At 40.0% G+C, this 13,777-nt stretch overlaps 2 protein-coding genes across 4 annotated transcripts; one reads left to right on the top strand and one right to left on the bottom strand.

Moving 5' to 3' along the window:
* Positions 1-2,009: 2,009 nt before the first annotated feature.
* On the bottom strand, positions 2,010-5,082 carry c16h11orf54 (chromosome 16 C11orf54 homolog). Of its 2 annotated transcripts, XM_075486354.1 has the most exons (9): positions 5,065-5,082; positions 4,223-4,365; positions 4,049-4,147; positions 3,779-3,852; positions 3,605-3,706; positions 3,083-3,259; positions 2,673-2,822; positions 2,466-2,582; positions 2,010-2,336 (listed from the first exon to the last, which is right to left on the bottom strand). In XM_075486354.1, the coding sequence occupies exons 2-9, from the start codon at positions 4,287-4,289 to the stop codon at positions 2,163-2,165; spliced, it is 960 nt and encodes a 319-aa protein (XP_075342469.1). In that variant the 5' UTR covers positions 4,290-4,365; positions 5,065-5,082; the 3' UTR covers positions 2,010-2,162. The 2 variants fall into 2 exon arrangements, with proteins under 2 accessions (XP_075342469.1, XP_075342468.1); XM_075486353.1 differs by lacking the exon at positions 5,065-5,082 and having other exon boundaries at positions 4,223-4,398.
* Positions 4,910-9,687, top strand: LOC142401100 (uncharacterized). Of its 2 annotated transcripts, XM_075486351.1 has the most exons (5): positions 4,910-5,287; positions 5,365-5,644; positions 5,736-5,863; positions 7,153-7,195; positions 7,284-9,687. In XM_075486351.1, exons 1-5 carry the CDS (start codon positions 5,094-5,096, stop codon positions 9,516-9,518), a joined length of 2,880 nt encoding a protein of 959 aa, XP_075342466.1. In that variant the 5' UTR covers positions 4,910-5,093; the 3' UTR covers positions 9,519-9,687. The 2 variants fall into 2 exon arrangements, with proteins under 2 accessions (XP_075342466.1, XP_075342467.1); XM_075486352.1 differs by lacking the exons at positions 4,910-5,287; positions 5,365-5,644 and adding an exon at positions 6,490-6,560 and having other exon boundaries at positions 5,774-5,863.
* Positions 9,688-13,777: the final 4,090 nt, after the last annotated feature.

The raw sequence follows: 13,777 nt of genomic DNA on the forward strand, positions 1-13,777 counted from the left end.
ATTAGCTCAAAATTTGGCATATCTCAGCATGGTGTCCAAAATGGACAGATGAGGGCAAAAGAGGAAGTGACAACACTAAAAAAATAAAAAAAAGAACATCTACAGAGTCTGGCAAGTGCCACATATACAACAAAACTGACTAAATACAGGTTAAGAGTAAACAGAACTGTTAGACACACAAGTACAGTTAGTGTATAAAAAAGTTAGTGTATAGATACAATACAATATATCAAACACAGTTATTGTTAGTAAAAACATGAGAACATAAAAAAAACATAAAAGAAAATTTATATTGCAGGCATGTGTAAGAAGTGCAGAAATTCCATGTATGTACATCTATATACTTTAGTTTATTATATATTGACAGATTCTGTGATCTCTACAGAAAAGAAAATGTTTGTTTTTTTTAACTGTAAAACTATAATTAGCAGAAAAATACTCTTTGATTGAAGTTCGGGGACATTTTCTGACAGAGTTTGACTGATGAGTTCAATCAGTAGAAACCGTCTTGTGTCAAGTTGTTTTATGGTGTAAAGTGTTCTGTAGCAGCTCTTAGACGAGAGAAGGTGGAACTGGTTGTTTTCGGGGTGTGATCAGCTGCTCAGTTACTGACTCTGAGCACGTACCAGTTTTGACTGGATATCTGACAGTAAACATCAGTCTAGAATGGATGAACAGCTCCATGGACAGACTGAGCTTTCTGAGCAGTTGCAAAAGTGGAGGACTTCTGGGATGATGTGCTGGATGCTTATCTGAAGCCCACAAACAGGATCCTTTCAGGTTTTCCAGGTGGTCAAGGCAGATCTCGTGTTGACTGTATCATATACTAAAATATTCTCCTTTGGGACGAACTGCAGGGGTTCAAGAGGGCCTGCGATGTCTTTCAGGTGGATCAACAATTGTCTTTCGAAGGATTTCATCACCACTGACATCAACACTTTAGTATAGTGCTGTTCTGTCCTTCTAAATGTTGTGTCTCCTCACAGTCTTTGCAGCGAAAGGGCAACTGTTTTTTGCCAGTTCAACATTGTTCTAGTTGGCTTCACTGGCAGCAGCTGTGAAGGTGTGCATAAAGAATTCAGGCAGGTCCCCTCTTCTGCTTCGTGTTCCTCAGAGTTTTAACACTGGCTGTTCTTTTTGTCCTTTTCTTTTAATAACCAACCCAACGTTTTCTCAACCCTTGTACTCAGTCTCCATTTGATGTTGCTGTCCAATGACCCGCGTCATAACAAGTGCAGAGTATCCACTGCTGACAACCAAATGTTGATTTAGAAACAGAAACCGAGTAAATTTTTTACATCAAACTTGGATGGTGGAACAAAGCAGTACCTTCTTCTTCTTCTTTCAGGATTATTAGTGGTTGGTAAACCAGCTTAATGGTGGAGCGTGGAACAAGGGATGAGGCAGGCAAAGAAAAAAAAGTTCCTTTACCTGTGTCTTTTCAAAACTGAATAAATAACAAGCATGTTTGGCCTCCTGTTTTCCTAAGAAAACCTGCTGTTATAAAGTCACGATGGCTTCCCTTCCTTAGTGATCGAAAAAGCTGACTTCCTTCCTTAAGTAGGATGTTTACCTGTGTTAAAGTGTTTAATTAAGATTGATATGACCTATCCTCAGAAGAGTAATAATATTGCCTTTTCATCCAGCCCACTCTCTTATCACCACCATGTCTTAATATTGTACAGATGGGTTGCAGTGTCTTTCGGATCCGTGTTTTCCCCCTTGTGGACTGGGAATATGTTGTGATGACATTGTGCAAACCCTCAGGAGGCCTAATCAGACTATTAAGTGTAAACATCTTTGTAGTATTAGAAATCATAAAAAGGTCTGTCAGTGGGTAAAGTACACAAACTTAACTGCAGCAACCAGCTCTGCCTCATTTTGCATAACTTTCACACAACAGAGTTAGCAGCTCGGCCTCATTTTGTGCATGTTTAAGCCCTGAATGCACTATTTTTTATCAGAGATTAAAATTCATTTCCAAAATCACACAATAACTAGACAACACATTTATCAATCAATTCAGTGGCATTTATTAATTCTATTATTTAAACTGCAATGACTTTATTTGTCAGAAATCTCTTGGATACAAGACTTGATTCAAAATAAATCTGTTTTATTTAGCACAGATCTTATACTGCCGACATGATTCATTAGGTTTTTCAGTCTCGTCCAACTGCGTGCGTCTCTTTGGGCCTGTCGATGCGATAAACAAACTCTGCAGGCATGAAGTAGCCCAGGTACTCCACACTGTCAGGGGTAGTGTCTATGTAGTAGTGGCCACCTTCTCCATGGTGGCTGAAGCAATGGGTGTGCTCCACACGCAGGTCCAGGCCCTGAACACACAGCAACGAGGTGAACATTACACAGCAGCCTACTTTGCAAAAGGAGGTGATGAAAACATAACAAAAAAAAAATTGCTTTCATGTAACTCATGCAGATGGGAATGTGTTTGCTTTACTTACAGGGTCTCTGGATACGAGCACTGACTGGCAGATGAGTGGACTGCTGACCTCAAAGTGCTTGAGCCAATTGTTGACGTCATCGTTTGTGTTGAGGGGGCAGGCTGAGAACTCTCTTGGCTATTGATGATCCAAAATAAGATGATGAATCAATGCATGGAACTTTCAGTAGCCATCAGTAATGGGTTTTGTGTCACATCCAGTATTTACCATAATGTGGATTTTAGCCTTCCCTTTCTGGATGATGAAGCTACCGCCCAGAGCGAGGCTTTTATCAGGATAACGTGCTTCAAGAGTCGTCCTTAAGGCCGTCACCAGACTGTGGCTTCCTGTTCTCTTCTTGGCTCGTACCTCTATGACCTGCTCAGATGCCCACAGGGCGAGAGGACAACTCAGCTTGATCAGCCGCTGACCCTTTGTCAATGTTTATTCTTTCAAATGCTGGAAGCACACATGTGATGAGGCAAAAATTCAAACTAATCAAATGAATCGTTCCTACGTGTTCGTTATGTCTAACAGCAATATAAGCAGGAATTACAATGCACATTTGAAGACACACACCGTAATTCATTCTCTGACTCATAAAGCTGGAGATCCAGTTTGATCAGAGGAGTTGTTACCTTTCCAGGCTTCCCTTCACAGGCATACAGATTCCCCAGCAGTCCGAAGTTGCAGTCTGAGAATTTGTCACCGTATTTTTCTTGCAGACACTTGCCATCAGCTGGATTGATGGAGGAAAAGTAGCTGCTGTTAACTGCTGACCTTCCCTCAGCCTCAGTCAGAACCAGCGGCATCAGCTATGGACGAGAATATTTATTCCATCATCTTCTGAATTACAAAATTGTCCTCAAGTTTATATCACCGGTTCACTCTTGGATGATCCACTAACTTGTTGCCTCAAACGGAAGAGTCATGTCTTTGATTTGGTTTATTTATAACATACTGGAATTTTACCAGAAACTGCACTGGCCTAAAAGTAAACACTTGTTCAACTTGTAAATCTATCTGAAAAGCACCTACTGTAGGCTTTCTGTAACTGTTATCCTGTACAGGCCTGCAGCAGTTGTACACAAAAGCTGGTATCTAATATATTTAAACAGTGATTAGGTGTAATTGATATCATTTAAGTAACACTAATTCACCTCTGCATTCATTCCGACAATTCTGGAGGGGGCAGCTGCTGCACCAAGGATGAAAGCTCCCGGCAAGCCCAGCTCCTTGGATATAGTGTTCATGTTGTACTCCTGGAAGAAATTAAGACGATGTGGTAAACCATTTCCCTTCAGGTCATTGCTCAACATGTTCACTTTAAATACCTTGTGCTTTTGAGCCAAAGGGACCAGATACGGTACACCTCCAACATCAGTAATGCGAGGACTTCCACAAAGGCCTAAAGGACAACAAGAGAGGTGACATTAAGATGACACAAACCTGACAAGGATGTAATTTTGCTGACAGGCATCATGCACTTCAAAAATTGTGCTTAAGTGAGTTTTGCTCTGCAGAGGAAGTTCAATATGCAATTCTGCAGCTACATGTACACTAAAGTATAATTAAAAAATAAAATGTACTCAATGAGGTCTTACCTTTGACAGGGAACTTGAAGGGTTCCTTGGTGAGATCTGGACACTCCACGACACTCACCTGAACTTCTGCAAAGTTGCTTTCCAACCCTTTCTGTAATACTGCAAATCAGGAAGCCTTCATTTCATAAACATGCCTATGGTGCTTTGTCTTCACATCAGAGCTGAAGTTCTTACCACCACGCAGCTCCTCCAGATCCGGGGCGTGCAGCTGCACTTTTTCCGTTTTGCTGATATCTGCCATAACTCAGTCTGAGGTGGATAATGTGCTTTGAGATCGTTGGCTGTGCAGGAAAAGTTCACTGAACACGGCGGGTGCACTAATGGTTAAAGTCCAACCAAAGAGTAAATATAGACGAGATAATAACTCTTACAGAAAGTTCAGTAACCAAAACGTTAAAAGCCTCATCATTTATGTGTTAACGTCCAGTTTACGGACATGTGTACTGTTTTACATTCACACGAATAGACTTTAACAATTCAAACAACTCTCCTTTTGTACGTTACAAAAATACAAAAACGTCAACTAAGCATTAAAGGTTGTATACACAGTTTTATTGTGAAATTTATGTCGCAGGTCATTTAGCTACATTAAAAAAAAAAATATATATATATATATATATATATATATATATATATATATATATATAGAAATAACATAACATAATACAATAATAATAATTTAAAAAAAACTTAGTTTAAGCTTATTGTGAAGCTTTTGACTTCATCTCACTGTCGTTAGAGTCGAAAACGGAAGTACAAACAGAAACAGTCTTGTTTCTTTAAATTTTTGCCCCTTCTCTTTCCTGATTGGTCAGATGATCACTCGTCACGATGATGACGTTTAAATACTTCCTGGTTGATCCTTAACACATGTGTATCGTCTGCTGGAGTTGTTTTGATACCGCTACACATTATAATACAACCATATATAATGATATTTTATATTTTTATTGTATATAATCTAATAAATAATCAGTCGGAAGTATCAGCGTCTTCCTGTTTCTTATCATACGCACCACTTTGATGGTAAACTTCTGCTAACAGGATGTCAGAGGCGCGTCATTCTCCGACATTGACTCAATCAGATGGCTTTGATGGGGCTCTCTCGGCGAAGTCCTACTATATGGTGCTGGATCAACACCCTCCGGATTATGTGGAGAAAATATCGCGGTACCTTGAGTCCTCTGTGGGACACAGCGGACGGGATGAGGCATCTGAAGGCCCATGTGATCTCAACAGGTGAGAAACGTAGATCCCTCAAATGTGTTGAAACTTCTGCTCCGGTCTGACCTCCTTGTCACTGTGTTTGTTTGCAGTGATTCAGGGGACAGCCTGTTCATCACTCAGAAGCCTGTACCAGAGGCAGTGCGATCAGGTAGACGGAGGCGCTCCACCTTGATATCAGACATCAGGTTCCAAGAAGGTGAAACTGAAAATGAAGACGACACATCAGCATCTTCTTCTGCTGGAGAGACTGGGAAAGAGAACCAGAGTAAGGCATGCAAACTGCCAAGGTTCAGCTTTCCTTTCCTCACTGAGGGGAAGAAGAAACAGACAAGCACTGTGCTACCTGCCCAGCAGAACAAAATACTTCATGTAAGAAAACTTACAGTGTGATACAGTCATTTTTTCCTCTTTCTTTTGCTGTTTTAACTTTACTAACGGTGCAAATGTTCCACAATAACAGAATTCACTGATGGCGGGCTACTTTAAATGTGTTCAAGAGCTGTGGGAGAGCTATAAGAGAGGAGGAGATCTGTTGGCATCTTTACCTACAGTTGACTTGGATGGGGACCACATATCCCCAATATCAGAGTAAGTTTAAAGGTGTGTTTATAAAAAGCAACCCGTAACCATCAACACCCAGAAACGTCAGATTAATATCATATTGATTTTTTTAAGCCCATTCTTTTTGGGTGGGGACTGGTCTACATTAAAATTCAGCTGTGATCTTAACTAGAACAGTATTTGAAAATGTGTTTTTCTGTAGTTTTGAGGGTGATCTATGAGGTGAGAGCAGTACTTTAGTGAGCTCTTTTGACATGAAAGTCAGAGTTTTCAGTGTCATGAAGGTGGCTTTCTTTTAAATTGGCAGATGGTAACTTAGGCTGAACTAGAAACCTGTTCTGGAGCAGTTTATGTTTAGATATTTAGGCTTCATTGTCCATTCATTTGTCTTTTGTTTAGGTGTTTCGAGGCAAATTGAAATAACTATTGTTCATGTGGGTGACATTTAAAAGTTTTTTACTAAGTGTCTACTGTATTTCTAAACCCTCTTAAATGATTTCTGTGAACTACAATTGGCCACATTTCCTTTGGTATAAACAAAAATAGAGGGGGAACTTCTTAGTCGTGAAATATTGAAAAGAATCCCGTGGTCCAATAGCACCTATTCTGTCAAATAACATCTCTATTAATGCTGTTGCGTGTTTCTATCCCAGCTGCCATTGGGCGAAAGGCGGAGTACATCGTGGATGGGTCCCCAGTCCATTGCAGGGCCAACACAGAAAATGTAGGCCCTCCTATCTTGGACTATTATGTCAAGGGCAGTAAAGAAAAATCATTAGGATGAAACCGGTCTCACAAAGACTGCCTCACAAAAGGACGTCCTTAAAGCAAATTTCTCATTTATACAAGTTAGCAGCCTTTCAGATGAGAGCAGGAACCAGTGATTCCCTACTATTGGGAGGAGACTGTGAGAATTAGGCCTTCATGCTCGAGCTGCTGCAAACAAACCTGTACTGATGGAGATGAATTATAAGAATTCTGCTTTTACCAGAAAACGCAAGGAATGGACATTTGACCTGTGGAAAATGTGATTTAGGTATGATGTTCATTATCTGGTATATTTGGGTTAGGGTTATTCAATCGTGTGTCTGTGTGATGCTCAAAGAACATGATAATCTGTTCTCAAAGTGCATCAACGTGAAGAAGATCCATTGAAAGGTTGAATCTGAATTTTTGATTGATACTGTATGGGCTGCCTTGGAATGAATTTGTCTGTCACCTGTGAGGTACTTTGAGTTGCATTAACCTGTACAAAGTGCTCTGAAACTGTAGCGTTTGTTCGGTTGTTTAATACAATGCCTTTTATTCTTTTGTAGAGAGGAAGAAGACCCACCAAAGGACGAGGAATTCAAAGTGGTGGTAAGCAGGCTGTTGAATCCAGAGAAAAATGCATGACTGAGCACTTTGTGAGAGTGATTATGCCTCCAACCTGCATGTCGTCTGACAGGAAAGGAAACGCTTTGTGGTGCCGTCGAAAGCAAAGAGCTCACAATCATGGTACATTACACGGAAGGGAAACAACAAGATAGAACAACAGAAAAGGAGGCCAAGTAATGCTGGAACTGACTCACGAGGAGGACAATGGAAGACGATAAGCAAAGTACCAACGTCGTCGCCTTCTACTCGCGTTGCACTGTCTCCAGATACAGACTGCTCTGATGATCAAGATTCTTCTTGTACACTCTTGCAAGGTGAAGAGAAAAGCGATAAAGACGTGACAAGCAGTGGAAATGTCGTGGCCCAAGGTGAAAGATCAAAGGTTGAGAGGACTCTTAAACAAGGAAAGAAAAATATTGTTTTTAATGGAACAGAAAATGAAAACCAACTGGTTAATGACAGCGAAGCTGTAGTTTGTGAGTCAAGACGAGAGAAATGCAAACAAAAGAGCAGAGAAGCGTCCACAGCTGTAACAGAGCTTCAAACTAATGTTTTCCAAAGAGAATGTGAACCAGAAAGCCAGCATCCCCTTCAGAGTGACTATAATAATGAAATGCTGTGCAGTGAGACTGGAGTAAAGAAGAAGAAGAAGAAGAAGAAGAAAAAAAAAGGCAAAGATCTTGAAACTGTGGAAGAAAAAGAGGACCAAAGTCAAGAAGAGCTCGAGGGAGAATCTCTAGGTGTGGGAACCACTGAAGTAGGCAAGGCTACATGTCACAGGTCACAGGTCATCGATGAGCCAAATGCTACTGATTTGAAGAAAAAGAAATCTGCTGCGAAAGATGTCAGACAAGATGCGGATGAACAATCAGAGGGAAGGGGGGTGGAGGATTCTGTAGTGAGCTGTAGCACAGAGAATGGTGACAAGAAGAAGAAGAAAAAGAGGAAAACAGATGTGGATGTGGAGTGTTTTCAGACCAACGCAGCTGCCGAACATCTAGCTGATGATGGCGAGATACCAAAGAAAAAGAAGAAAAGGATAAAAGAATTGAAAAAGACTTCAGATCTCCCTCAGATGCCATCGGAACACTCAGAGGAAACGGGGGATTGTTTCGAAAATGCCGAGGCCTATGAGAAAACATTAGAATCCAGTCATGTTAAAAGAAAGAAGGACAAAAAGGAGAAGAAACGGTCTCATTGTGATACTCAGGTTGGAGAAGATGCTCGTAAAGATGTGGACTTTTCTAGTATAACCCTGGCAGGAAGTACGGCCCTGTCGCTTAAAAAGAAAATGCAAAAGTCTGTGTGTATCTCCTTCACTCCTGAGGAAGATGAAAATGTCAATAATGCACAGAAAACGACAGAAGCTCTCGAAGAGCAAGCTGCTGAAATCACAGTAAAGAAGAAAAAAAAGAAGGAAAAGAGTGCAAAACCAAGCGCGGATGTGTCGGAGGACACTATGGCACCAAGTGAGTATTCTGTGTCTGCATGGAAAAAGGAAACGAAGAGGACCTCTTCCTTCCTTGCTGCTGATGAAGAGGAAAATGGCGGACAGATGCACAGGAAAAAATGCACTCCTTCACGGTCTACTGCTGCTCATGACTGGTGTGCAGAAAAGCCCAGAGTCAGCGATTTTGCAACAGAACCAGCGGAAATCACTGGCAATTTGGAGGACTCTACAGATGGGGTAAAGAGAAAGAAGAGGTCAGCTGCTCAGGAGACTCTGGAAGGAGAGCCAGATTTTGAGGAACCAGAGGAAACGTCTGAAGCAGTGGTCAGGAAAAAAAAGAAGCGTAAGAGAGATGGAAGTGAGTCAGTTAGCCCCACAGAAAGGTTAGAAAGTGCAGCTGATAAAATTGTGGTACTGACAAAAGGGAAGAAGAAGAAGAAGAAGAAGAAGAAGAAGGATACACAAGGCACTCCACCAGCAGCCACTGAAGATGCTGAACCAGAAAAATCTACACTGAATACCTGTGGCTCATTTTCGACCAAGAAAAAGGGCAAACAGGGTCGCAGCGCTGAAATATCTCATGGTAGCAGTTTATCTAATGACCAAGCCACCAGAGAAACTCCAGTCAGTGATGTGAGAGACTATAAAAAGAAGATGGCTGAAATGGAGGCCCTTAAAACCAAAAAGAAGGAAAGAAAAAAGCAAACAGCTGATTGCAGCTTCAAATCAGCACCATCAAAGACTTCTGATTCACAGCTTGAAACGTCCTCTTCCGACAGCATCAGGAAAAACAATAAAGCCAAAAGGAAAAGGAGGCTTCATAGTCCGAGTGACGACTTCCTTGCAGACTGTTAGTATGAAGCTGCTGATTGGATGATTAGATGCACAGATAATGTGATCAGAGTTTTATCATTAGTTATAAAATGTCAACGTTTTTATACTGATAGCGAATGTGGATCTAAAAATGTGATGAAATAATTACCTTTTTAATGTGATTTGTTTCGTATAAAAAAAGTTTTTACTAGCATGGCTCTGGATTGTTTTTTTTGTTTTTTTTTCTTTTAAATAACAAACTGTTGGGATTCCACGTAAAAGTTAATGAAAACAAAAGTTACATCATTTAGATAAAAAAAAATGTCCCAACCTCATAAATTAAAGACGTTACAATATTTTCCATTCATTAACTCGCTTTAGCAGAAGAAAATCTTAGAATACTTCTTTTTTTTTTTTTTTTTTTTTGGTTTTACGGTTCGAATCCCGGTGAGGCCTTCTTCTGTGCAGTTTTTATGTTCTCCCCTCGTGTGTGTGTCTCTCTGTACACCGGCTTTCTCCCACCATCCAAAAGCATGCATGTTAGGTTAATTGGTGTCTCTAAAGTGTTCCTAGGAGTGAGTGTGAGTGATTGTTTGCCCAGTTTGTCTGTATGTGGCGCTGTGATGGACTGGCAAACTGCCCAGGGTGTACCCCGCCTCTCGCCCAATGACAGCTGGGATGAGGCTTTGTGAGGGAGCAGGTTTAATTCAAAGGTGATCCACTTCTCACAAAGATGTACCTAAGACCGGAAACCTTACCTCCACTGGAGCTGGTTATGTTTGAAATAAGAGATCCACTGAGTTAAAGGACTGAGTCCCAAACATTCAGTTTACATCAAAATTGGTGCCTGAAGACTGACTGACTTCTCTCTACTGCCTCTGAAGAGACAATCTAAACGTGTTGGCTTTCAGTGACAAGCATCCTCAAAAGAGATCTCTAAAACAGATTAGTCTATATAAAGCTTGTTCTTGATGACTTTATAGGTTCAGAAGAAACAACACTTTTTAGTTTAACTTCAAAAAAACAAATCTACAATGGAAAATCGTTGCCAATTATAAAAACCTTCTTTTCCTTTTCCAACTCAGATGAAGAAGAAAATTAACTTTCTCACACACTTGTAAGTGACTTTGCTTCTGGTTTAAGCTGCTCTTGTTTTCTCTATTTGGTACAAAAAGCATTTAACACAAGTCTGCATCTGACAGAATCTGCATTTTCATGATGTCATGCTTTCCATGTTGATCAAGGGAAGAAATGGTTTGAACTTCTTTCACCTTTTTCTCCATTTTGTTACTTTTCTGCATCCTTGACGTCTGCTCTTCAGATCATCTTGATCACAGGCCTTACTTGGGCTTGGGAAGGCTCAGTTGGCTGCTCCAACCTGAAAACAAATTTCCTGTTCCCATAGTTATGTATCATAACAGGTGTATAAAAGTTGCCAGGGTTAACAACAGAGGTTCCTCCAGCAGCACAGCATCCAAAGGAACAGAGAAAAAAAGCTCAGTAGAAAATCTCAAGAAAATGCGAAGCAACACAACAGACTTCTCTTCCTCTAGGGCGGTTTATTCTAGAAAACACAATTCTATTTTAAACACACATCAATTTTGTAAAAAAACAAACAAACAAAAAACCTCCTCTCCTCCTGAAATTATAATTCTTACAGGGTTCAGAAGTTTTTTATAGAGTACGATCTCCCTACTTGACCTTCCTGCATTTATTCTGAGTTTCACACCTAGAGGCCTGATGTAAGTAACAAACACCGCAGCTCAGTGATTCCAAATGATAACATATTTTAGGCTACAGTATCATGAACAGTTAATGTTGCACACAGTATTAGAAACAGTCAAACAAAAATGTAAAAATCTAAATTTTCCTCAAAACTCACAAGATTTTAAACACAGCTATCACTAAGATGTTTCTCTACAAGTCAGAAAGTTTCTTCTAAAACGATGAACATGTTGTTTGCTACACTGCATAATGTGGTAGTAATATTCAGTAGTTCAGGGTGGTTGTATTGTAAAATAAAAATGTTCAGTATCTGACAGGTTTACCTTTTGTACTGTGTCCCACAATGCTTAGAGCCACAATATGACAATTGCGGAAATGGCAGACAGTGGCCAGTGTAAGTAACTGGGTAATGTGATTACTTCCAGAAAGCTTTAACCATTGGCCTGGTAAATGTTCATGAAAATCCACATTTTTCAGAGTGTAAGTAGATATTGCACATCCCAGGTTCAGCCCATTCTGGCAAACTGGTGAACGAGTTGATGTCACAGTTTCATGTAGCATGCAGCATTCTCCTGTAGTGTGATATATGGCAGCTTTGAATACAGCTCATATTTTTTTAATGCTTTTGGTTGGACATGATCCCACGTATCTCCTCTTACTCACTTTACACATTACTTCAACAGTGTGCCAAAGTGACTTCCCTCGGCGCATGATGTCATTTTGTTTTTTATATTAATTTTCTTCTCTTCCATCCATGAATCCCCACTGACATGATCAAATACAGACAGTAAGTCTGAGAAAAGCCCCAGTGTGCAATAATAACAGCAGTTACAAGAGGATTTATGAAGAACATGAATAAAATGTCCAGTTACACCAAAAAAAGGAAAAAAAGGACTTAAGGACTTTAACTCCTCCTAGTTTGGCTTCAGTTTGTGAGTATTTCACATAGTTATACGTTACACTAACTTAACTTTAGACCATCATTTACAAGTGAATTCAACTTTTTTCCGTTCCCTTTATGTGTGAATGGTGTGTTCAATTATCCAAGTTAACAGCCTCCTTACATCGGTTGGAAGTATCCATGGTAACCAAAGTGGGAACCAGTTCAAAAGGCTACAATTCCAGAATTGGTTTAAAACACAACCATACAGCATCCAGTGGCGAGCTATATAAACAATTTAAACATCCCAAGCTACAAGTTGGAAAAATGACTTTTCTTCTTATTCAGTGGCTGAGAAGTTAGCACAGTGGATGATAAGAGGAATTTAAAAGGAGAACTAATCTACACTTAACATCGTTGTGTGATAGACTTCACCTGGACAGTCCATTCAAAAAAAAAAGTTTTTGATATCATTGATTTGCACACGACTGCTGGGATAGGCTCCAGCCCCCCTGCGACCCGACCGACGGATTCAGCGGTACAGTATAGAAAATGGATGGATGGATGGATGATTTGCACACTGGAACCATCTACTGAAAAGTAGGGCCTTTAGGTCAAATTATCGCTTTTTACAAGCAACTTAAAAAAAAAGTTGGGATGGTAATGCAATACGACAACAGAAAAAGAAAATACAGTGAAAACATATTTTTGATGAAAAATTTTACAAAGCCAATATATCTAATGTTAAAGCTGGGACATGTTCAACTTTAAATAAATAGTAGAAGAGCTCATTACCGATTAGATTGATTCGTTACTATTAGTTAATAATTTTATTTCTTTAGTAACATGATTTGGTATAAAAAGTGCATCCTGGACAGGCAGGTAAACAAGCAAAGGTGAGGAAAGGTTCAACTCACCATTAAGTATGGTATATATGACATTATTATTCCTTTGTAAATTTGATTACCTATTATACATTCGATTATTAAAATATTCAGAGAAGAAATAGAAGTAGAAGAGAAGATAAATCTTTGTAAGCTGGGAAAGCTGATGTGGCACAATGCTGTAGCACAACACAGAAAGGATTCCGTACTGAATATCAATGCCTGCCATGCAGTATGAGGGTATAAGGGTATAAAGGCTTTTAAGACCGGCGTCGGCTTAGAGGCAGGTAGCCTGTGGCAGCAGCTCCCGACATACTCTGTCTGTCTTTGCATCTTCTTCAGAATTTCTACTGAGCTTTTTTCTGTGAAAACACGGATTTCTGAAACATTTTTCTCTGCAGGTAACTCTGGCAATTTTTAAAACCTGTTATGATGCATAACCATGGCAACAGTAAAGCTGTTAACCCGTGGGAGCAGCTAGCTGAGCTTTCCAAAGCCCAAGTAATGCCTGGAAATGGACCCCCGAGTCAAAATGAGTTCAAGAGGAGACATCTAGGGTGCAGAGCAGGAGCAAAACATAGAGAAAGATGAAACGATTGTATAGACCATCTGGGCCATTTTTCGATCCATGTTTGTACGATCTGGAAGGTTTTCATCACTACTGGTGCAAACCCTTTTATATTTAACCTTCCTTCAAAACAGATTTTGTTTTTCAGAGCCAGTATTATAGCACAAACTATGTTACTTTGGGGGAAAATCAGGTTAAAAACTAAAACTTTCTTGAAGATCCCAGTGTTTCTCCCCTGCTGGAC

This window comes from Odontesthes bonariensis, chromosome 16 (genome assembly GCF_027942865.1).
Source record: "Odontesthes bonariensis isolate fOdoBon6 chromosome 16, fOdoBon6.hap1, whole genome shotgun sequence".
Lineage (NCBI taxonomy): Eukaryota > Metazoa > Chordata > Actinopteri > Atheriniformes > Atherinopsidae > Odontesthes > Odontesthes bonariensis.